The 23,384-nt window shown below is 45.3% G+C and overlaps 7 protein-coding genes across 7 annotated transcripts; 4 read left to right on the forward strand and 3 right to left on the reverse strand.

The window, feature by feature from the left end:
* Window positions 1-1,631: 1,631 nt before the first annotated feature.
* Window positions 1,632-2,946, forward strand: AOL_s00081g287 (uncharacterized protein; the record flags this gene model as incomplete). Its single annotated transcript, XM_011125104.1, has 3 exons — window positions 1,632-2,490; window positions 2,556-2,827; window positions 2,893-2,946. The coding sequence occupies 3 exons, from the start codon at window positions 1,632-1,634 to the stop codon at window positions 2,944-2,946; spliced, it is 1,185 nt and encodes a 394-aa protein (XP_011123406.1).
* Window positions 2,947-4,757: 1,811 nt separating this feature from the next.
* On the forward strand, window positions 4,758-6,209 carry AOL_s00081g288 (uncharacterized protein; the record flags this gene model as incomplete). Its single annotated transcript, XM_011125105.1, has 3 exons — window positions 4,758-4,821; window positions 4,905-5,631; window positions 5,696-6,209. The coding sequence occupies 3 exons, from the start codon at window positions 4,758-4,760 to the stop codon at window positions 6,207-6,209; spliced, it is 1,305 nt and encodes a 434-aa protein (XP_011123407.1).
* Window positions 6,210-6,833: 624 nt separating this feature from the next.
* AOL_s00081g289 (uncharacterized protein) lies at window positions 6,834-7,811 on the forward strand (the record flags this gene model as incomplete). Its single annotated transcript, XM_011125106.1, has 1 exon — window positions 6,834-7,811. One exon carries the CDS (start codon window positions 6,834-6,836, stop codon window positions 7,809-7,811), a length of 978 nt encoding a protein of 325 aa, XP_011123408.1.
* Window positions 7,812-8,870: 1,059 nt separating this feature from the next.
* AOL_s00081g290 (uncharacterized protein) lies at window positions 8,871-11,063 on the reverse strand (the record flags this gene model as incomplete). Its single annotated transcript, XM_011125107.1, has 1 exon — window positions 8,871-11,063. One exon carries the CDS (start codon window positions 11,061-11,063, stop codon window positions 8,871-8,873), a length of 2,193 nt encoding a protein of 730 aa, XP_011123409.1.
* Window positions 11,064-13,878: 2,815 nt separating this feature from the next.
* Window positions 13,879-14,259, reverse strand: AOL_s00081g291 (uncharacterized protein; the record flags this gene model as incomplete). The annotated part of the gene is made up of 1 exon (XM_011125108.1): window positions 13,879-14,259. The coding sequence occupies one exon, from the start codon at window positions 14,257-14,259 to the stop codon at window positions 13,879-13,881; it is 381 nt and encodes a 126-aa protein (XP_011123410.1).
* Window positions 14,260-15,992: 1,733 nt separating this feature from the next.
* AOL_s00081g292 (uncharacterized protein) lies at window positions 15,993-17,724 on the forward strand (the record flags this gene model as incomplete). Its single annotated transcript, XM_011125109.1, has 2 exons — window positions 15,993-17,485; window positions 17,550-17,724. The coding sequence occupies 2 exons, from the start codon at window positions 15,993-15,995 to the stop codon at window positions 17,722-17,724; spliced, it is 1,668 nt and encodes a 555-aa protein (XP_011123411.1).
* A 456-nt stretch (window positions 17,725-18,180) lies between these two features.
* Window positions 18,181-21,391, reverse strand: AOL_s00081g293 (uncharacterized protein; the record flags this gene model as incomplete). The annotated part of the gene is made up of 8 exons (XM_011125110.1): window positions 18,181-18,387; window positions 18,458-18,902; window positions 18,968-19,141; window positions 19,198-19,386; window positions 19,440-19,515; window positions 19,569-19,691; window positions 19,748-20,247; window positions 20,304-21,391. 8 exons carry the CDS (start codon window positions 21,389-21,391, stop codon window positions 18,181-18,183), a joined length of 2,802 nt encoding a protein of 933 aa, XP_011123412.1.
* Window positions 21,392-23,384: the final 1,993 nt, after the last annotated feature.

Below are 23,384 nucleotides of genomic sequence, written 5' to 3' on the forward strand. Positions count from 1 at the left end.
TAACATTTTTCAACATTTCAACGATATGTGGGTTCAAAGCTTAACATGTCTCATATTCTTTTTCACAGTTGCTTAGTCAAAAAATACTAATTTCTCTTCCGATTTGTGATGAAGAAAGGAAGGGGAGGAAAAAAAGTTGTTTTGTGATGGTTAGGCTGAATAGAGGTCTGGTCCACGTATGTGAAGCGATCACGATCAGGAGACGGATTCGCAAGCCATATATGCATATCGACATATCAGGATTTGTCCGTATAATTCCTAAGACAGTCTTGAGCATTCGGTATCATGACACTCGGCTTATCGTCCGCTGTAAGAAAAACTGAGCCACAGCAGCGCTGGAGCCCGACTTGTGAAATATCAAATTAGCACAGTCTTGAAGGAAAGCTTGTGTGAGTCGCTAGAATAGTCGAAATAACCGTCCGTGTGGCCACACTTCTAGCGCAGGGAGAACGAACCGCCCAGGCAGGCCGGGGTGATGTCCAGCTAGTCGACTAGTCAATGACAGGTTAAGAGGGAAAATACGACGATACCTGGTGCCCACCACTTTGTTTCCTGCGGTGAATGCCCGTGTATGTAATAAACATTGGCGTGCGCAGGCGTTCGGATCAGTCCAATTCCGTGAGAAAGAAAGAAAAAAGCAAACCACGATGGTGCTGGTTGCTCCTTAAAGGCCAACAAGGACCGAGTTTTCATGGGCATTATTTTCTTCGTCAGCAGGTTGAAAAATCACTTCTTTCTCGACGTCTCGTAGACGGTTTTTATTTTCACCAACTTGAGAACTTTCGGTCTGTATATAGCAGACAAGCTCAGATCCAAGCCTTTTAAGGTGAGTTGATTGGGAAGAACAGCCGTTCTTGTCAGACATAGCCCTTCAGGGTCCCGATTAACGTGCATTCTTACCGCAGAATGGGTTTAGAGGGTAGCGAGAAACCGGCAAGTTCCGTTCCGGAGACAACGGAAGTTAAGCATACCGACAGCACAACCACTACCACCGCGACCACTCCAAAGCAAGAGCCTCTCGATAACAAGGATGAAAGTGGATTAAGTGTACCCGCGGAACGAGCCGCTCCTGCAAGCAGGGCAGATTCTGAGAAAACGGCCGTTAGGGAGGAGCAAGAGGAAGCTGTCGAGAAAAGAGAGGACGAAACACCAATTACAACGGATGAAAAAGCTACAGATTCTACAGAGGATGACGAATCGAAATATCCTGGCGGAGCCACATTGGCCGTCTTGACTATCGGTCTTTGTCTTTCTACCTTCGTCATTGCGCTAGGTACGATCAATTTAAACGTCTGAGCTTGTATTTCGACTCGAACAGAGCATTCTAACTGATAACCCGATGGATTCCAGATAACTCCATTATTGCTACTGCGATTCCTCGGATCACGACCCAATTCAACTCTATTGGCGATGTTGGCTGGTACGGATCATCCTACCTTCTTACACAAACTTCTCTCCAACCAAGTTTTGGCAAAATCTACACCTACTTCAGCGTAAAATGGACTTTCTTGTTTTCTCTCTTCATATTCGAGGTCGGTTCCATCGTCTGTGCAGCAGCTCCTAGCTCTACCGCCTTTATTGTGGGACGTGCTGTTGCTGGTATTGGTGCTGCAGCGCTATTCTCTGGCGGTATGACTATTATCGGGTTTACGGTACCATTACGGAAAAGACCGATGTATATCGCGGCTCTCAGTTCTATGTTCGGTATCTCTAGTGTCATCGGGCCGCTTCTTGGTGGCGCTTTCACGGACGCTGAAAAACTTACCTGGAGATGGTGCTTCTGGATCAACCTTCCAATTGGTGGTGTTGCTTTCGCAGTCGTCCTATTCTTCTTCAAGCCGCCAGAGAGAAAGATCACGAACCTTACCGTCAGGGAACGAATTGCCAAAATCGACATTCTCGGCGCTTTCTTCCTTATCTCTGCCATTGTTTGTCTTCTTCTTGCCCTTCAATGGGGTGGTTTCTCGTATCCTTGGAGCGACTCTAGGGTCTGGGGGTGCATTCTCGGATTCGGCCTTATTATCGCCGTCTTTATCTACATTCAATATCGAGAACAGGATCTTGCGACAATCCCACCAAGAATCTTCTTGCGAAACCGAACCGTCTTGTCGGCCTGCACTTTCAACTCGTTCCTTTCTATGGCTCTCTACGCGCATATTTACTTCCTACCATTCTATTTCCAGGCCGTCCGAGGCACCAGTGCCGTTCAATCTGGTATTAGGTGTATCCCATATTTGATTTCTGTGACTGTCGCCTCTCTTATTGTCGGAGCCTCTGTAACTATAATCGGCTACTACACCCCATTTATGTGGGCTAGCGCTGCTATATTCACTGTCGGTGCTGGCCTTTTATACACACTTGAGGTTGACTCCCCGTCGAGCAAATGGATTGGATACCAGGTCATAGCGGGTTTCGGCGCAGGAATGGGAATTCAGATTCCCTTTGTTGCCGTCCAGGTTGTATTAAGCCCAGATGATATGCCTGTTGGAAGTGAGTATTTTGTCCCCCTATCATCCCTACAGCATTTTACTAATATACTAACCTTCTTATTTCAGACGCCCTTGCCATCTTTTTCAACTCCCTTGGAGGTGCCATCTCGATCTCCGTCGCTCAGAACATTTTTTCGAATACTTTGCTTCAACAGCTTCCAAAGCTTGCCCCCAAGGTCAACCCGGTGCTTGTTATTCACGCAGGTGCCACAGCTATTCGGGTGATTATTTCTGCCGAAAACCTTCCCGGTGTTATCCTCGCCTACAATAAGGCCATTACCACCTGCTTCATTCTTCCGATTGCCGTCGGTGGTGTAGCTTGGCTCTGTTCGTTAGGAGTAAGTTTTCGAGCCCCTTTGGTCGATTCGACATTATATAGATATATGCTAATATGTTCGAATAGATGGAAATGAAGTCCGTCAAGGGCAAGAAGATCGAGCTGGGCGGTGGTGCCTAGTATCGTCACTCTTTCATCACTCCAGTTCAGCTCATTGGATTCATACTTTATTTAATGCTATTATCCTTCTCAATTCCTTTTCTTAAATTTTGAACTTTAGCGGCCAAAATCACATTCAGAGCTTCCCGTTTGTATCACTTAAAAAAAACCTTTCTTCTCTCCAATTTCTTTGTTTCTCAAGAAACGTCTTTTTTTTTTACGCACACAAAAAAGAGGATGCCATACATGTTTAGTCGTGTCATGGCAAATCACGAACCAGCAGATACCCAAACTGACGATAGATTCCAATATTCTTCGCTCATATCATCATCAAACGTTGTCTTGAGCAGCCTCATCACCCCCCCATGGTCTTCTTTTCCGCATGGCGGCAATTCTGTACTTCCGAGATTTCTATGCATCATTGTGTACATATCTCTTTCTTAATCCAAAGTTTTATGGCAAAAAAATTCATTCGGATTTACGTGTTCCCGTGCATAGTTCCGAACCCGCGGGCTGATATAAACTCACGCCACGAACATGTCACGCGGTGGAGTGTCTACGTAGACATTATGAAGGGTCACGCCATCATTTACCACCGGGACAAGAGTATCTCCGTCCCTGAGTCTTAGTGCCTCATTGCCATCCTCCGCACAGCCTGCATAGCCTACATCACACACGTAATCAAAAAAATAAGATAATACTATCTAAAAAGTAGGTATGTTATGTTCGCGTCATGGTTATTCCCCGCACTCATTAGACATAGTCCTATGCGACGATTTTGGAATATGACCCGCCGACCACCTCCCCACCTAGAAACTCCATCAACGAACAGACGAATCCATCCGGAGAAATAACTAGGCTTTACATTAAAGTAAGAGGTTGCGATCGATTCTTCTCGTCTCCCAACCGACAGAGCTATACATGTATGTAATGATTTGAAAATGAAAATATCGAACCATCGAAAGGGCAGTGTCGTCCGATCTCGTAGGGGTGATGTCGTAAAGAGCGTCAACTATCGACTGCCTCCGAAGAGACAGGACTGTTGACGTCTTGGATTGGGGACTTGGGTGTTTGAAGAGAGAAGAAGAAGAAGAGAAAGAAATTTTTTCGTTGATCAGAAGATTTTATGTGTCGCGCGCCAAGACTTTTTTTTTTGGTTTGTTTACTAAGAAAAAGCAAATGCGATGAGCAACGCAAAACCCGGCTAAAATCCAACAGCACCAACCCATTTTCGGTTTGTCACAAAATTGTGCACAGAACAACTCACGAGCCTCAAAAGACCTAGCTACATGCATGATTTCGCGAATTTCGAACTCCACACATCCTTTAGCTGCTAGCTGCACCTTCAAAGAACAATGCTCCGTGACAAGACGCATGTATCATTCAGCCAACGGGGGGCTGCTGGGTAATTTTGGGCGATGATCTAGCTTTCATTTTACATTTCTCTCCCCCCAACCTTCCGTTAAAAAATATATAGCATTAATAAGATTTAGCTCCGCGGCGCAGAGGTACTTTGAATACCTTCAAGCCATCAACCATTTCATGCAATTTTGCCCTGATTTGAACTTTCGAGATGCGCCGTTGCCCGCATATATCTAATTAATCGGTTGGTTACCCGCACTCTCAAATAGCCCCTCCGCTGCATGAAGTCATGGAAGCTTATATATGGAAGCCTGTGGCACTAAAAGGGGATATATGTCAGGAAACGGGAGGGCACGTAACTTCTGTTTTTTTTAAAAACAATTCTTGCGTGTTTTTTCGACATCAAAACGAAGATAAAATCGCCTAGGCCAGAGTAAATAGATACTATCGATAGGGAGTTGGTAGCTATAATGACGACAAAAACGGCTGCTGACGCGCTTGCCGTCATAACTAGTAATACCGGTACCGTTGATAGTAAGCCCCAACTCCCGATCCTCTTAACCTGACGCGTGCCGCATCCCTTATATCTAATATGTAACACATTGTGGGACCCATAGATAGTCTGAATGATGACTTCCTTAGAACGGTATTTCCGATAACATCTCTTACCAACACCGACGAAGGGAGCAACCTTTCGAAATGGTACCTCGCCTGGTTCAAACGACAAATCGATGCCCTCCCCAGTCTCGTTACCGATAAATGTCCCGATATAGGAGAACTACTTATACCCGTTGCGTTTTTCTTCAAAGCCGGCAAATCTCTTGATGATGTTGCAGAATTCGTTTTGGGCCATTTCACCGACGAGGAAGATGAAGCTTCCAGGGACCTAGCAAAAACAATTTCTTTCGCTATATTGGGCTGGCAGACGATGTTATTCCTTCCTTCGATAAATACATGTCCTCTAGGAAACTTTGCGGTAGCGGATGTATTCGATGGCCACACAATTCCAGCATTTTGGGCGATACGGCAGGATAGTAGTCTTACGCATCTACCGATACCGGATTTTCTACTAGGATTTGGGTTGATGCTGCCGCAGGGGAATGTGTTTATTAGTGAGGATACCGAGGATTGTCAGAATTTTGATAGGATGACGATGGTACGGCCGCAGGAGTTCAATGTTGCACTTATGCTGAAATATGGAGGGGTTCGGATATCTTGGACGGATGTGCTCTCTGCACATATGGAGTTTGATCCGGATGCGAGAGTGTTATTTCTATATAAGTATCCGACGTTTTGTTATCTCAATCTACCTGAGAGTAGTGATAGCATTGGGGTGATACATAGGTAACTATTATATTTTATGTTGGCTGTTCTACGTTGTATAGTGATACTAACCAAGAGTTTCTAGTTGTTCGTCGGTAACTCTCGAAAAGTGGGGATCAATAGAGGATATAACCCAATACCTAAGAGAGATCCTCCTCAGCTATCGTCTAATATTCGGACAATCACACGATGCCAGAAAACTATTCCACACAGCGAACCCATTCGGAGAAAAGACTCCAAAGGAACTTCATGACCCCCTGCTTGAAAAACTATGTACGACAGACCAATACGAATCCCTCGATTTTCTACAGAAAATGAACATCATACAAAGGGATTCATACCGACATAAAAGAGATTTTCCGATCCTGAGAGCGAGGATAGCTATAATGCAGAAGCACATAAGAGAATGGAAATCGAGGGGTTGGCCGAGTATCTGGAATCATGGGGTGGATCCGGCGGCCTCTTGGTATACATTTTGGGCTGTACTGGTGATTGGGGTTTTAATGTTGATTATGATGGTCGGACTGGTTGTTCTGCAGGTATTGCAGTTTGTGGGCTTGGGGCAGGTGCACCTGAGTTCGCCGGTCACGCGGAGCTAGATTTTCGATTTCTGACTATTTTGATAACGGGTTCTCTTTGGTCAGTTTACTTGAGGGGTTTTTTCTTTTTATATTGACGGCTACAGCAATACGACAATATGGATTTTGGGCGAGGTTAGTGGGGATGGATGGATGGGCGGACGGATACAAAAATGCGGCAGGACTCCTAGGCTTTTCTTTTGATTAATGGTAATTTCTTATATTTTCTGTACATGCATTCATAGTATCTTCTAATCGTTATACCCTTTCTGCTGGTCAAAAAATTTGCGTTTTGATATTTTAATGTTTTCTTTTCCTTTTCTTCCTTTATCTCTCTTTCTTTATATATAGAATACAAGTTAGCAATTAGCAACCTTTTCTCCTCATCGACCCAAAATCTCTAATCCAAAAATTGCTGGTGCAGAATACAACAGCTAAACTGTGTTGTAAAACTCGGCGAAAACTCTCTTATCTCCGACCGCTCGAAGATTTTCACCAACCTCAACTTTCCCAACTCGAGCGACAGACATACGTGACCGCGCCCCCATCACCAATTGACGTCCAAAAGAGGGTACCTAAAGCCCCCCTACAAACTCCATTCATAGGCCCCGGTGGCCTCCCTCCACAAGTCACAACCACCCCACAATGCCACCTCGAATACCCACCTCCTTGGTCTCCAGACCCACCACAACCACCCCACCATCCGCCCTCCTCTTAGCCGCCTGCCGTGCCTTCACCACAACCACCCCCTTCGAAGCCAAACACTCCTCCTCGAAGCAAAAGCTCGACCAACTCCTCGCAAAGGCTCCAGCATATCCATACCCCATCAAGACCACCTTCAAACAATCCTGGTTCGGTCTATACGCTTCCAAACATGTTCAATTCGGCAATAACATCCCCAATAAGAAGTACACCATAACCCGACGTCGATGGTACCCCAACATCAAGCACAAGAAACTATGGAGCTTCGGACTGGGTGAATGGGTTACTTGCAAACTCGCCACTAGCGTGCTAAGAACGATCGATAAGGTCGGTGGGTTGGATAACTACCTATTATCGGAAAAGCCAGCGAGGTTAAAGGAATTGGGACCTTGGGGGTGGGAATTGAGGTATAGATTACAGACTTCGAAGACCGTGCAGAGGAAGTATAATGAGGAACGGTTGAAGATGGGGTTGATTACTAAGGAGAAGATGGTGGCTGAGAATGTGAAGTTGGGTGTTGCACAAGGTGTGCAGGAGGCCTTGCCGACGTATAAACAGAGACGGTTGAAGAGGCAGGATATACCTAAGGGCTTTGCGGAACGATGGAAGAAGTCTGCGAAGGTTAAGAAGGTGCTATTCGGAGAGCCGTGGAGGGTAAGGAGGTATGTGGGTAGAGAGGCAGGTAGTGAACGAAGGGTGAAGACAGAGGCGGAAAATGCAAGGGTACGAAGAGTAGAGGCAGTAATGGCAAGGCAAAAGCAAGCCAATCAAGAGAGGAAGAAGATTGAGAAGGAGGAAAAGAAGAGACAGGAAGAAGAACAGCTATTGAAATTAGCAGAAGCTCAGGCGGCTCGACGAGGAGGCCCTACACCCTCTGCTCAAACCGCCACCGAATCTCCCAATCCTACAGTATCAGCTTAGGTGGCCGCTGCCTCCCAGTTATTGACCGCTGTATACGATTGGTATTATTTTGTAAGATACATCTGTACATATCAGCAATTATCTATTTCTAGTATCTTTCTTGAAGAAAACTCTGGTGAATTACATCGCGGTGTTTGAATAGCAGACCCTGCTAGGTTTCGCTCCGTGAATTGGCGTGATTAGATAATTCTCAAGGATTAGACTTAGATGCTTCTCGTCCCCGGACCCTTCGGCTTGCGTAGATGGTTACATAACTCGGTTCTAGTATCATAAATAGTAAATATAATCACAATGAATCTTGTCCATTGTTCATTAATTAATTAAAGATAGTCGTGAAGCGAATACACCCACAATTCATGAAACCGATCTATAAAACCACATGCAGATGCCATCAAGATACCCTGCATCCAGCTATATAGACCAAACATACTTGAGGCGTAAGAGCAAGCAAGTTATGAAACGATCCACCACGCGCGACTACAAAGCCAGGGTACTCTGAAGTCTTGAAACATCTGCAAAACAGAAGGACGAACACTTGGACACATTATTGAATGACATCTTAAAAGAAGAAAAAGGTTTGCTAAAAAAAAAATGTATTCTTCGATCGTTTCCCATACCGCACACCACAGGACAGGGTATATTGGAACAAAAAAAAACGAAAATTAAAATATTAGAATCACTCTCAGTACAGGTATAATCTTCTTTCCTTGTTTGGGGAGAGAGGGAGTGGATAGTGTAACCACACAAGCTTTTAGATATAGAAAAGACACTCGGATCAGAGTCCGGACAAAGGAAATATTACACAGTTTAGTTAAAAACTCGTGCATGCAGTAGAACAGACATGGAATGAACCATCGCTTTCTCAGGGTATTGTGTAAATGCAAAATGTGCGCTTAAGAGACAAAGGAAATTTTAAATAAAAAACTCTCAAAACACACCATGAGAATATGCTAATTAGAAACGAATATGTACGGAGTAAAATGACAAGATCCACCATCTAGGCTTCCCGAGTCATGTTACTCGAAGACAGAAAAAGAAATACACCTACTCAACCACCGCTTAGTCTCTAACGTCGCCATGATGGCTCCAGACAGGTGGCCGCTCTTTGGTTACTACCCTCCGAGTCGGACTCCCAATCGCGGCAGGGGCACCCCCATCTTCGGAGCTTCCCCTCATCCTCAAATCGGGGTCAGACTTCTCTGAGAACTGTGGGAATACTGGAGCGATCCTTTCCTCGCCATGATCGGGAAATCCTTGCTGGTTACCTCCCATTGGCGCTCTGGAACCGCCCTCGGCCCTAGTCTTGTCACTTCCTGCCATCATAATAACGACACGAATCGCACCAATGACACAGACGAGCAACCAAAGTCCGATCAAACCGCAGCAGATGTAGACCTCGATGAGGAGTGAGCTCTCATATTTCTCCGCAAGTTTCACAACGACATTGGTAATCTTGTCAGCTGCCTGGGATCCCGTATCAGCCAGGAAGCTAGAAGATCCTTCCTTTGCATCTGGGCCAACGCTGGTAGCTGCACCGAGGGAGAATGTATCGTTGGGGAAGTATGGGAATGAAACCTGAGAGTTCTCATGAGCCCAAGTAAGGCCCTTCTGGATACCCTTTACCTTGAGTTCGACCAAACAAAAGAAGATACCTTTGACGGGCTCCTCGAGAGGAGTACCGCCGAAGAAATCAGAGATTCCGTCCTGTAATGTATCAACAAATCCAGTGAGGGTATCGTTGAGAGCAAGGCTGCCGGTGTGAACCCATCCGAGAACATTGCCGTTGATGTTGCTTGCGGTTTCATCAATGACACCGTTGGCATCTTTTGCCCAGGCGAGGGAAGAATCGGTAAGTTGAGTGACAACGATGTCAGCGAACTCCCCAACTTCGTTGGCTAGCGCGGGTGTAGCGTTAACGATTTGCTTGAGAACGATCCATTGTCCAAGAACAGAGATAAGGCCAGCAATTCCGAGAGAAAGAACGAAAAGGCAGGCGGGTGAAGAGATGTAAGCGAACCACCATCTCATAGCGACTTGGCGTCGATGAGCCTTGAACCAAGTGGCAGCCTTCAACCCAAGAGTTGAGGAGTAAGGGTAGGTAGCGATATGAACGATGTCGACGGGATCGAACTGCTGACGATTGTCGTTGAGCATGTACGCACGCTGGCGCATGCTCCTGTAGCGCCACCATTCGCGGTATGCCATTGGGATCATGACCAAAAAGGCACAGGCAATCAGGACACCTAGGAAGATATTCTTAGCTTGCTTGATCTTGTCGTTGATCATCTGGAAGAAATTGTTGATTGTGGGGTTTTCGGAACAGAATCTCAATGTTGTCTTCTCAGGAACAGGGAGGACATCGCGATTGAATTGATAGACAGTGAGAGAATTGTTCATCTCATTTCTGATGTAGTCAAATGGCATCTTAAGAGCTGAGGTGTACATGTCGTTGACCTGATCGAAAGTTGGAATGGTCTTGTTCAGGTCCTCGAGGCCTTTGGCAAAGCTATCGGGGATCTGGATTTTACCGAGTCGATTGAGGGAGGGAAGGGTAAGCTTAGGAACCTCAGTGCCAGAGCCGAAAAAGTTGCCAAGACTATTGAGGGAGTCTACGAAGCGGTTGAAGGCGTTCTCAAAGCTCTTCGCATCACCTCTAATGTCGTCGACGATTCCAGTTAGAGTTTTGTTAACGAATTGCGATATCTCGTCGACGGCATTGATAACAGTTCCCAAGCTGCTCCTGATGGCGAAGGTCAGAAGGCAGATATATGTTTGCAGAAGAACGTTGATGGCGAAGATGACAATAGCTTCAATAGCTGTGATACCCAAGAAAAGGGTCCTTTGCAAGCCGCGAACGGCAGCCTCAATACCCTTGGCCGCTGCTTCGTTGACACCGGAAGCCATGTAGTGTGGCATAGATGCCATAGCACTACCCATACTTTCGACACCAGTACATGCCGACTGAGCTTGGATCTGAGCCGAATCAAGATCCTTGCTCATACCAGCAACCAAGATGATCATCCGTACGACGATCAACAAGAGCAAGATTGTCCATCGGTTGAACCATATCTGGGATAACCTAGCTCTTAAGCCAAGATATGGTGTATGGTATGTTTGTGCAGCCGCTTGTGGGTGTTGTTGGTCGTTGGTATGTCGGTGTGGTGTCAACGATGGTGGAAGGTCAGGGTATGGATAAGGTTCATCCCGTTGCTGGTATATGCTCCGATGCATCCTATCTCTCAGAGATGCCATGCTGACGGGACGTTTTAGGGAAAGAGATGTTGTCAGAAAAGTGGTTTGTAGCTCTAAACCTAGGTGTATCTAGTCTATGTTCGTAGAAAATCGATTGTTAGATCGCGTGTTTATATGAAGGCCAAGCTCGAGTCTTCGAGTCAATTACCTACTTTGCAACAATGTATCTTGATGCCGAGATATTGGCTGCTTGATGGTCTGTATGGTTCCTCTTCTCTATTTGAAAGCGCTAGAACAATAGAGAAACGGGTATCTGATGATGACGACGATTCGAGAGTGTCTTTGAATGAAAGGAAGGTGAGGTTGATGAAGTTTGTTGGTAGTGTTGATGATGTTGATGAAGATGAAGAGTGATAAAATATAAAAAATTCGTTTTGTGCTGAGCAGAACAGTGAACAATGTGGGATATCGAAAATACGTTCAAAAAAAGCAAAGATGTATTTGAAGCAGCAACCACTCTTCCTGAGAGAAATCCACTACTAAACAAATAGATAAATAAGACGCTGTTCAAATGCTATGCAAATTTCGACTAAAGAAACTCGTTTTCGTGAACAGTCGCGGTGGGGAAGTAAATGATGCTCAATAGAGTGTCGGATGTGGCTGTCAATTGGATATGCTATGATTTGTGTTGAGGTGTTGAGATGTTGGAATTGTCGTCCCTCAAGGTCGATCTTCTTGTGATACCTGCCGAAAAGGATATTAAGAAAGGAACCCGCGAAAGTGAGTGAACGCTTCACGAGTGCTTTTATCAGATACCTTTTCGAATGAGTATTACAAAAAAAAATTTGGAGATGCAGATGACCTGGTCGTTATATATATGTATGTGACGCGATTTGGTAAGTGTTTGAAGAAGCGCTAACAATATATTTGGTTCGAATTCGGGTTCTGCAAGGTGAAACACAGCTTCACACAAGTAGCGAGTCGAAGAGAGGGGAAGACGAGGCAAAAGATCTAACTTGAACTAGAGGGATATGATGCGGATATATAAAAAAGGCGAATTGACAGGAGGAAGCCTGAGCATAGAGCAACCTGAGGAAAAAAGAAATAGGAAAAAAAGAGAGGGCTGCGAAAACCGTGGGTGATTTCAACGTTTATCAACGGTGAACACGAGGAGTTCGCTATTTGATCGCTCTAGCTGCAAGGGTACTAAGCAGGAACATGACTTGAACGAAAGAAGGTACAGGAACCGACAGACGACTCCACAAACCTGCATTTGCCAGTTCATAAGTCTATTGGCGTCGCCTTAACGCTGATAAAATAAAAAAAAAGGAATTTGCAAGTTCGAAGGCGATTGGGTTTATTCAGAATTCACAAAACCGGATGTTGTGTTCGAGATGCTGGTGAGCGCAATAGCATCATATCGCATAACAGGCTCTTTGGCGAGGGTGGGAACAGGGATCTTCCAGCCAATTGCATCGTGCTAATGCTGAATACAGGGGTCAGCTCGCACAACCCCAGCAAGGCACTGGCAGATCGAGGACCAGTAAATTCGAGGGAGTGACTTGTGCGCTCACCTATTTTTGCCTTGAAGTCTGAGTAACCGCCTGCAACAGTCCACTCGCGAACATGGGATTACGGACCCTGAATGACAGTAATATGTACAGCGCATGTGCCAGTTCTAGTTCTGCAAGTGCAATCCGATATCCAAGGAACGTCTAAATGTTTTGCCACCGTTTTGACGATCAGTTTCTCTGCTATGATGATGATATCAGCCACACCGGAGGCTTCTTTCAAAATCGACTTCGTAAATGTCTATATGATCACCACTTAAGAATGACTTCTCTCTCTCCTTGGATGCAACACTGGACAGGTTTCCATCGAATGACATCTTGGTCTAGATGTACCGGTACTTGCGACCACAAATATGCGTTACAGAACCAAGTTCATGCTTTCTAAAGAGATGACGAAGCTAAGCTCGTTATTCTCTAGCTAGTGTACCTGTATCAACAGCCACATGGTTAGGCTACTGCTTGTCAAATGTTGGATTTGAGGCTTTCGAAACTGGAGTGATAATGCTCCCCGCTGTTCAGCCCGAAAGCGTCGTCAGCACCGCGCATCATTTCAATCCGACTGCATTATCTAGGCGCACAGATGCCCTCATGCCATTTTGAATTTGATCCTTGATCTTTCTGTCGCCCGGAATTCGAAAGTGTTGTTTTAGTCAGAAGTTAAGCTTAAGCTGGTAACCGCCAGGCCCTTGTTGTCCTCCCACCCAAAATCCCGGCAAACAGCGCTGACAGCCAATCAACACCCCCGTCATATGCAACACCATTTTATACCAAAAATAACACTCCCTTTGCCCAGCATAATTCTCCAAACGCTCACATATTACCTGGACGGTCTGAAACTTCTTCAGCGAAAAAAGGCTTTCGAATATGTAGCCCTACGCATAATTTACCTGCCCGTTCGGAGACAATTCCGATGGAAATTCAATTTTCCGCGCCGACGGCTTGTTGTTGGAGGATCTGATGCATCGGTAAGCGCCCCCAATTCCCGAGCTCACTAAGCGTCATGACTTGGCCAGAGAATATACGACTGGATAGTATTTATATGCACAAACTAGGGATACTAAATGTAATTTGGCTTACGACTAAGAAAAGTGCTATTTTTAATAGAAATTAATTATTTTGACGCGCCTGATGTTCGCGTGACGAGTTGATACATCGATATCTTCAATTCCATTAAGGCTGACCAGCAAACACAGGGTCTAACTGGGAAACATTGCAAAGCCTGGATTGAAGGACGCAATAGGTTTCGGCCCGGTATCCATACCTGCATAAGGCTTGCATCGAGGTCTATAGTTTAGTGACCAATATTAAGCATTCCGACCGCGCGATTTATCAAATTCTTCAGCCTCGCCCTCCCCATATCCTTCCCTCTTGTCCACTTGCTTTCGTTTTTGTTCCTCTTCTGTAAATGTTTGCTGGCCCTTTTCTGCCTCATGTGCACGATCTAATATCTTTTCATCGCTTGACTTTGGAGATTGAGCTGTTCGTCCTTTATCGCTCGGTAGCTCGGGCCGTTCTTGGTCACCGGCAGGAGAATTGTTATAGAGGAAGTTGCTCGTAGATAGTTGGCTTTGTTGGTGGATTTGTGTAACCCCGAGTTTTGAGAACGAACTTCGTGGCTGTGCTCGGATGAAGTTGGGATGTGAGACCCGAGACAGGCGGCTGATTTGAACAAGGAAGCAGCTCATTTTGGATCTTTTGAATGTTTTTGTTGAAGTGTTCGAGTAATTCGACGTTAGGGAGAATTGATGTTAATCAGATCGATATCGATTTTAATTGATTGAAGCCGGATTCTAGCCTTTTCAAATGGTGTATGCTTGTATACATTGAATTTGAAGCGTTCAATGGTACATGAATCTCACTGGAAGACTTATATTGCACCACGAGCTGTTGAAGTACAGCCGTTTTCCCACATGGCCACCGAGACGTCACTATTGTTACATGCTATGGTGATGTCATGCCAACAGCTAAGACGAGGACAATCTTGCCCATCTCGGCTTGGTTGGGTCTATCGCGTGGTGTGTTTTGGCAACAATTTCAACACAACACACCCAACCAACGAGGCAAACCTAGCCTCCCGCTGGTAGGTTAGCGAGGATAATAAAGCCGCTACCATGCTCTTAAACAGATAAGGACTAAAACGGCCGCTTATGATACATTGAATTGTTTATATCAGTTAAATACATCTACTATTAACTTAACTCTGGGCTCCGGTAATGTAATTCACCCGAACGGCTCTCTGGAATTAACAATCAGTGACGTCCTGTATTGCGATATCGGCGAATCTTCGAATAGATTAATTAATGCGCTCACGGAAAAGAAGAGCTATAATCTATACTAAGAATCACAAGGCCCCGAGATAATGCATCTAGATCGCTATCGCAGGACATATCGACACAATCAAGGCCTATATCTTCAGCGGCCTATAGCCACCTAAACCCTCCGGAAGTCTGCCGTTCAGGAAGAAAAAACCCCAACAATAAGCTTTTGTTTACACGTGAAATATGGCAAATCCCGTGGGTAAAAGAAGCCACGATGGTCCACTTTTCGAAACTTCGGCCGAAGTTTAGACGGAGTACGTTGGTGGGGACACCACCCCGCTTCAATACTCCGAATTTCAAAAAAAAAACTCTCTCCGAATCCTGGGCTAAAGGGGCAGCTGACATGAGAGACTACATATGGTTTAGTAATAGCTTCGTGCAAGATTTGAGCCGTTCTCGCAGATCTGGTTTTCGCATATCCTCGATGTTGCGGAGTCGGTTGTCTGTGCGAAAAGAAGTGTCGACGTCAGGGACCTAGGTATCGAACGTATCGAGATCGAACATTCCGAGTAGCATTCTGAACGAGGTAGGAATATTGATTTGGTGAATGCTATTTTGAAATCCCATAATCAAAGATTTAAAAAAAAAAAAACCTGTCCGTATGAAAAGAATTATGCAATGATGATTACTATTTAAAATCTACGGGCCGCATGCAGAGATAGTCACGAAATAGGCCTGAGGCATTCTCCATTGGTCCGGCATACCGAAAAGTGTGGGACTAAAATGTCTAACCGCCAATTCGGTTATGCCGGCCCAAGCTTCTAGATGCATCCCGAAAATTTTCAGCCAATCAGGACAAAGTTCGGCATGCCGAACCTGAGCTCTTATCGATCCCGGCCGAGCAAGCCGACTTTTTGGTGCTTGCCGACATACCCGTTTTCAAAGGCATCACGTCAGTATGCATAAAATCTTAGTGATAAGAGTCGAATATAAAAAGCCATTGAGTACGCTGCCAATACGACAAGAAAATGCCAATATTGACTTCAGTCTTTGTGTAATTCATTTGCCCTTTCCCTTTGGGCTTCTTTTTATATTTATTTATTTTTTCTTTCTTTATCGCTATTGCTTTATAATATTTCCTTTTCATTTTCCTTTCCACAATGGTTGTTGCAAATAACCTTGATACCAGGATAGAGGAATCTATTCCTGAGGAACGCCATCACTTCGACAATGCAACACTCACACATGTCCCAACACATCGAGACGCTCCTGACCCCGTATACACTCCTTACAGAACCTTCAGCGAACAAGCCAACCTCGACGAATTCACAGAAGAAACACCAGCCGGTGAAATACTCAAAACCATAAAATCCAATGTTACCGGAAAACTTGAAGATCACATTCTCGTTACATTTACCCTCAATGATCCGGAAAATCCCAAGAACTGGTCGAAGGCCTACAAATGGTACATTACCATGGTCGTGGCATTAACATGTTTCGTCGTTGCGTTTGCTTCTGCGGTCATTACTAGTGATATTATTGGCGTGGCTGAAGAGTTTAATGTTTCGGAAGAAGTTGCCCTTCTTACTATCACGGTCTTTGTTGTTGGATTTGGTCTTGGTCCTTTGGTATTCGCTCCTTGGAGTGAGTTATCTGGAAGAAGAATTGTCTATGCAATTACACTTGGAGTTGCTGTTATTTTCATCATACCCGGAGCTGTGGCGAAAAATATCGAAACCTTGATTATAACAAGAGCTATCGATGGTATCGCCTTCTCTGCTCCAATGTCCTTGGTCGGTGGAACTTTGGCAGATCTTTGGAGGAATGAAGAAAGAGGTGTTCCAATGGCTGCCTTCAGTGCCGCTCCATTTATTGGACCCGCTATTGGACCTCTTGTCGGTGGATTTCTCTCGGATGCTAAGGGCTGGAGATGGTTGTATTGGATTCAGCTCATCTTAGCTGGATTCGTCTGGATTCTTATCACCTTCACCGTTCCAGAAACCCAAGCCTCCACTATTCTCGCCAAAAGGGCTAAGAAATTACAAAAAGAAACCGGGGACAACCGATACACCACCGAACAATCTCTCGATAAACGTCCCTTCGGCGAAAGAATGCAACTCTTCTTCTTCCGTCCCTTACAACTCCTCTTCCTTGAACCCATTGTTCTTTTTATCTCCCTCTACATGTCCGTTCTTTATGGTCTCTTATACATGTTTTTCGTCGCATACCCAATCATCTACCAAGAAGGAAAAGGCTACAGCGCCGGAATAACCGGATTAATGTTCATCCCCATCGCCGTCGGTGTCCTCCTCAGCGCTGCCTGTTCACCATGGGTCAACAATCACTACCTCACCCTCGTAGAAAAACATGGTGGCAAGCCTCCAGCAGAAGCCAGACTTATCCCCATGATGATCTCCTGTTGGGCAATTCCAATTGGACTATTCATCTTCGCATGGACTTCGTATCCTCATCTATCATGGGTTGGACCTTGTCTTGGTGGCTTCCCGGTCGGGTTTGGGTTTATTTTCCTTTACAATTCTGCAAATAACTATCTTGTCGATACCTATCAACATCAAGCTGCATCTGCACTTGCTGCGAAGACATTCATTCGTTCGATTTGGGGTGCTTCTACGGTTTTGTTTACTACTCAGATGTAAGTCAAGCTTTCTTAAAAAAATCACAAGGAGGACTTTTTACTAACGATAATATTTAACTAGGTACCACCGTCTTGGATACCAATGGGCTAGTACTTTGCTGGCTTTCATCGGTCTCGCTTGTTGTGCAATTCCTTATGTATTTTACTTTAAGGGTGAAGCCATTAGGAAACATTCCAGATACGCTTATGTGGAACCAGACGAACTTCCCAAAACAAATCCGGTAGAAAAGCTCTAAGGGAGCAATCGAACCCGGACGGGTTGAAAGGAAAGAGTCGGCATAGAAAAGAAGTCGCAGCAATGCGGGACCTTACGGCCCAACCGATGATGGTTCAGTAATCGGTCAAAAGTTATAAATAAAAGAAAAAAGAAAAAAGAAAAAAGATTAAAAATAGAAAATTTAGAAATACTTCTCATTCGGTCGAGGAAACAGACTCCATCGATTCATTAATTAACATACAAGCATAGCGATTATGGTTCTTTGATTTCGTTATTAATGTAATAATAATACCCCCCCAATGCGATTTTAGATAGTTTTTAATTTACATGCTCCAAATGCAATGCAATGCAATGCTGAAAACCAGAATCTTGTTTTCTGATATGAAATTAAAAAAGTATGTATGATGAAGCAACTGATGGCAAGCGCGCGATCATGCAAAAAAGCGAACGAAGTGAACTCGCAAAGTTGCTGCTATTAGATCGGAGCGATGCTAATACTATCGAAGCGGATAAGACCACCGCCTGTGCTTCCACCCTTACACATGACTCTGAAAGTCACGGTACTTCTGGCATTAGCGCCATCCGATGTAAGGATGCTTTGCCAGAACATGGGTGAGGTGACAACGCCCTGGTCGGAGGTGAAATCGACCACGACTTCGGTGTACTCTTGTTTATAGATGTCCTATTCGATTGTGTTAGCCAAATGCTTTTTGGGGTGATTATAATATACGAGGGGGGATATTGGAACTTACAATTGCTTGTACTACGAATTGTTGACCCGGCACGAGAACGGCGACATCACAGCCTCCTCCAAAAGAATTTGCTCTTTCCACTCGTACGAAATATCTGATACGGTATCTTTGGTTAACGCAGATGTCGATCGCCTGTCCAATGTCCGCGAATTGTGTGTATCGGAGTTCGCTGGCTGGGAGGACGATCTGCAAGCTATTTGGAGAGTCTGGAGGGGATCTTGGGTCTGTCAAGATTTGGCCAGAAGTACGCCCCGTGCTGTCGGGTCCAGTCCATGGAGCCATGCCGTTATCAAAGCCCCCATTGACAATGATCTCCTTGGGCTGGCAGACAGGAGCATCGACAGGAGGGTCGTAACAGGTTCCACTGAAGCAAAATCCGCTTGCGCAAACGGTTCCGCAGCTTCCGCAGTTGTTGGGGTTATATTTGAGGCTCAGGCAAACGTTTCTATACACACGAGTATTAGGCCTCGACGCCCCATAGGTGAAAGGTAAGAGAGAATAATAACTTACCCGCATTGATCTTCGTTACAAACACATTGACCACCATTGCAATGTGTTCCGGTCGGACAGATGTTTCCGCAGGCACCGCAGTTATTTCGGTCGGTCTGAGTATCGAAGGGGCAGATACATTGCTCATTGGAGCAGATAATACCCTTCTCAGTCGCACATCGTCGGCCGCAAACACTACAATAGTTTTTAGCAGAAGCACCAAGAAAAGCCATAAAACAAAGTGTGCATACCCGCAGTTATCTGGGCTGTTCCTGCCGAGAGCGCCCCAGTTGCAATCACACTGTCGGGAGCTATTGCAGACCAAATCGCCTTCACAGCGTCTGCCACATGCTCCGCAGTTGTCTTTGCTGGAGAGAAAGTTGGAGTCGGCGCACTGGCCATTGCAGATACTGCCGCCATTGTCACAGTTGCAAGTGCATCTATTATTTTCAATTAGCGTACGAAGTTTCCCACAAAGTTGAATGATACGTACCTATCTGAATTGGCTCTGTTGAAGTTGTTTCGCCCTGTACCGCCCTTCAAACGCTCAGTCATATCGGTGACGACCTCTGCGAAATCGGGTTAGAATTATTGCCAAATGTAGAAATTCGAATTTACTTACTGAAGCATCTTCCTTGAGAACCGTTCTTCCAGTTCAAGCTTCTGCATCGGAAATCGCCGGACAAACCATGTCCACGGTCATAAAACTCGGTATTGCACTCTTCCCAGGTCCTGCTGCAATCACCTGTTTATGTGTTAGTAAACGAAGTTTAGGGTAAAACCGCTGACAAAGAGGCTTACTGTAACATCTGTGAAGATCTTGACAGGTGATTCTAACATAGTAGAATCCACCATCCTCAATGCCTTGGGTATAACCTTCACCGCAGTAGTTGATGTTATAGGTGCCTGGAGCACCACCTCGTACAGAAGCCCAAGAGTTTGCTAAATTAGGGCAGCGAGGGTTTCCTCCCCAGTTGCCCCTACCACGACGTTGTATCTCGGTGGCTGGAGGCTTGGGTGTGGCTTTGATAATCAAATCTCCTCCAGCGGCACCGTAACCATATAGATTTAGGTTTTCAGTCCGGTAACCCCAACGGACTCGATTACTATCCATGACTAATTCTATTTTGCCATCGCATCCGATGATGAATGCGGTTGTCCTAATCGGTGCCACATCGCCTATCGATGGAACTTCGGTTGCCGGTCCTGAACTTGAGGCTGCAACCAGGATGTTCCCATTGGTTGGGTCATAACCGAGATATCGGTTGCCTTGGGGAGTTTCGATGATAATATCATACAAGCTAGGATATTTTGTGAGCGAGTATTTGACAGGAACATAAAGTTTAATGTAACTCACCTCGAAGTTGCTGGTCGAGAGAGGCGGAATAGAGGCGCCTCCCATGCATTGGCTTCTTCTTCTGTTGCAAAATTTGGGTCACCGAGCAGCTTGATGATCATATCATCGGCCACGATAAAGTCATTGCTGGCCTCATCTGGTCCATACATGAAAAGTTCCTGAACTTCGTTAATCCTTGCTCCAATTAAATCGACTGACCAGGCTGAACTTACATATTTGGTATCTGGAGCCGCAAGAGGGTCGAAGATACAATCATTGACTGGCGTGTATGCCGGAGGCAAAGAGTCGACTTGTGTAGTCGTTGGGAACAGAGGTTGTGTAACTGGATTGTCTTCATAAGATGGGAAAGATGTGAAAGTTGGGAGAACGGCTTCAGTCCATGTGTAGGTTGATGTCCAGCCGGGGTCCTCAGGAACCTGAGGAACTTCGGGAGCGGATGATGTGGTAGAAGTAGTAGAAGTAGTAAGAGGAGAAACGCTCAAGCAGGTGCAGGCGCTAGAGATACGCTCAGATGTGGTCGAATATGCTGTAAGGTATGCAGGATAAACTTGTCCAGCTGTTGCAACAGTCTTGGTGTAAGAACTGCAGAACGAGCTAGCTTCGTCGCCCTTGCCGTATAATGCTCGAAGAACATTATCGCGGTTACACACGATGGGTTTGGCACTCGTCGTAGGAACAACTGGGTTACTGCACGATGTTGGAACAGCCCAACATCCGCGATCCCACCAAGTGATTCCGGTGCTTCCCGGTGTGAACACCTGCTCGGCCACTGTCTTGAGCATAAGACGACATTCTGTCTTGGATGCGTTCGAGTCGTATGAATAACTCAAACATGTAGTATCCTTAAGACATTCCGTCAGACAATCGTCTCCCAATGGAGTCGACTTGCTCTTGAACGTGCGGATCGATTTTCTCTTTGCACCATTGACATCACCTGTCTTTGCGCAAACGAGAGTGGCTGCAGGAGATGTAGCGGCTACTGGAGGGCATGCCAGAGTAGTGGTTGAAGCCAATGCAACGGCATTGACTGCTGGTAGGGCTGCTGCCGCAAGGCAAGCTAGCACATTGATTTGATCGAGGACCTTCATAGCTATGATGATGCTATAGGAAAGGAATGTGGATGATGGCCGTTAAATTTCAAAGAAAACGAGCCCTTCTTGTACCCTCCATTCTATCCTGATCCCTTTCTCAGAAGTCACAATTTTCTATCCCTTACGGCTTCGGCATGTCCAGTTCACCGCGCCTTAAGCAGGCCCGCGAGCTGGCCATCGTGTACGAGAGTTTCTTCCAGACCGCTGGTGGCGTCTGTGTATACACGCTAATCGTCAGTTTTAGGTTAGTATGGGGAAATTTCAGCTTTCCGAATGTTACTCTGTTGGAAACAAAGTTTTCAAGTGGAGAACGTGGCGGCTTTTTGTCACCTGTGCAATCCCTTTCCTTGCATATGAATGTGCAGGGAAAATATATCTCACAGTAGGGCAATATAGAGTTCGGCCTCCTGCGGAACAATAATCTGATAAACCCCTTTCTTAAAGCTCTGGAGGCAACTGCAGGAGCTCAACGTTCAAGAGGACTTCTATTAGATATTAGTATATTGGAACCGCCAGCCGCCATTACTTTTGGACACTCACAATCTTGGTTATAATCCGCTCAAGCCGCAACTAGATCTTTGGGATGAATCAATTTCCAAGAAAACTAAGCAGCCGTGAGCCGAGAATTATTTTGCCACAAGTCCAGGCCCCTGATCGATCGGGGAATTCGCCCAAAGAGAATCCCATGTGAAGCTAATGTGGAAATGAAAAAGTCGCTGCGCAGTCGCACTCGCGCGACGTTAGCGTTGTTCCGAAGTGCGCACCAATAAGAGCTGCAGTCTAGACCCACTTTAGGCAAAGCCGAAAATGGATTCGAACTCGAACCCCAAAGGCTCCGAGTACCGAACAGAGATTTGATGTGGTTCAGCCGCACAACGTGTCTAGCGTTTTATTTTGTTGAAATGATATTGCGGGCTGTGGACGGTTAGTTTCCAAGGGTTCGGTTGGCAATTAACCTCGTTGGCAAAAGCGCTCGGAAGCTGAGGCAAACTGACTAGAGCTCACCAAGACAGACTGAGTATTCAGAAGCGGATACCAATTCTCCATACAATGGCCCGATATAGACGACTCAGCTCAAAGTTTTAAAAGCTTAAAAGGTCAATTATTTGACTAATGAAATTAATATGAACTTTCTACAAATATCAACCGCTTCCGCACTAAAATGTGGACCAAAAGTACAACAAAAACAACACTTCCTAGGTCTTGAGACGCTAATGTCATGGAAGCGTGTGTTGGCTGATGTCAGTATGCCAGCCAAGCGGGAGCTAGGGGGTCAGCCCAGCTGGGCCAGGCCGTGATGAAGCCATTAGACTTTAGCTTCAAAACACTAGACATAGTTAACTAGCCCGGCAGAACATTCCCTCGGTATGTCTTGATAAAGGGGTCGGTGGCGGAAACCTAAATATTGGGAATTACATGTCTAAGATAGTAAGTAACTAAGGATGAAATTGAAAACTAACGACTGAATTGTGAAGGTTAAGAAAAGAAAGAGTCTAATATACATGAATCCTGTTTCTGAGGCATCATAGAACCGCTATACTCGCATGATCCAATGATAATATATAGTTATCGCTAGAATCTCATATCAATACCGCCAGTTCCATACACTCCCGAAACAAATTGGCTTAATATAGCCATCCTGCCACCTTTTGGGGTTCTACCAGAATATTCGAATTATATTCAACCGGCCACTTTATGCTATCTTGACATTCACATTTTCGGATCTTGGCCCTAGCTAAATTTGGTGATTTAAATATATAATTTCAGCCCTATAAGGACTCCATCGGCCAGGTTCCGGGCCCCTTGAATATGATTGATTTATATAAACCACATTTTAGGATCTCAGAATCCTGAGATTCTGAGCGTAACTAGAAGCTCAATAACAAGGTCTGGATAACACTGTAGCATATCCTTGGTAGCTAGCTTTCTGATAATTTAGGGTCCTCTTTCTGTTAGATCAGTACTACCAAACCCAAGCACTATGCCTTTA

Source organism: Orbilia oligospora, assembly GCF_000225545.1.
Source record: "Orbilia oligospora ATCC 24927 unplaced genomic scaffold scaffold00081, whole genome shotgun sequence".
Lineage (NCBI taxonomy): Eukaryota > Fungi > Ascomycota > Orbiliomycetes > Orbiliales > Orbiliaceae > Orbilia > Orbilia oligospora.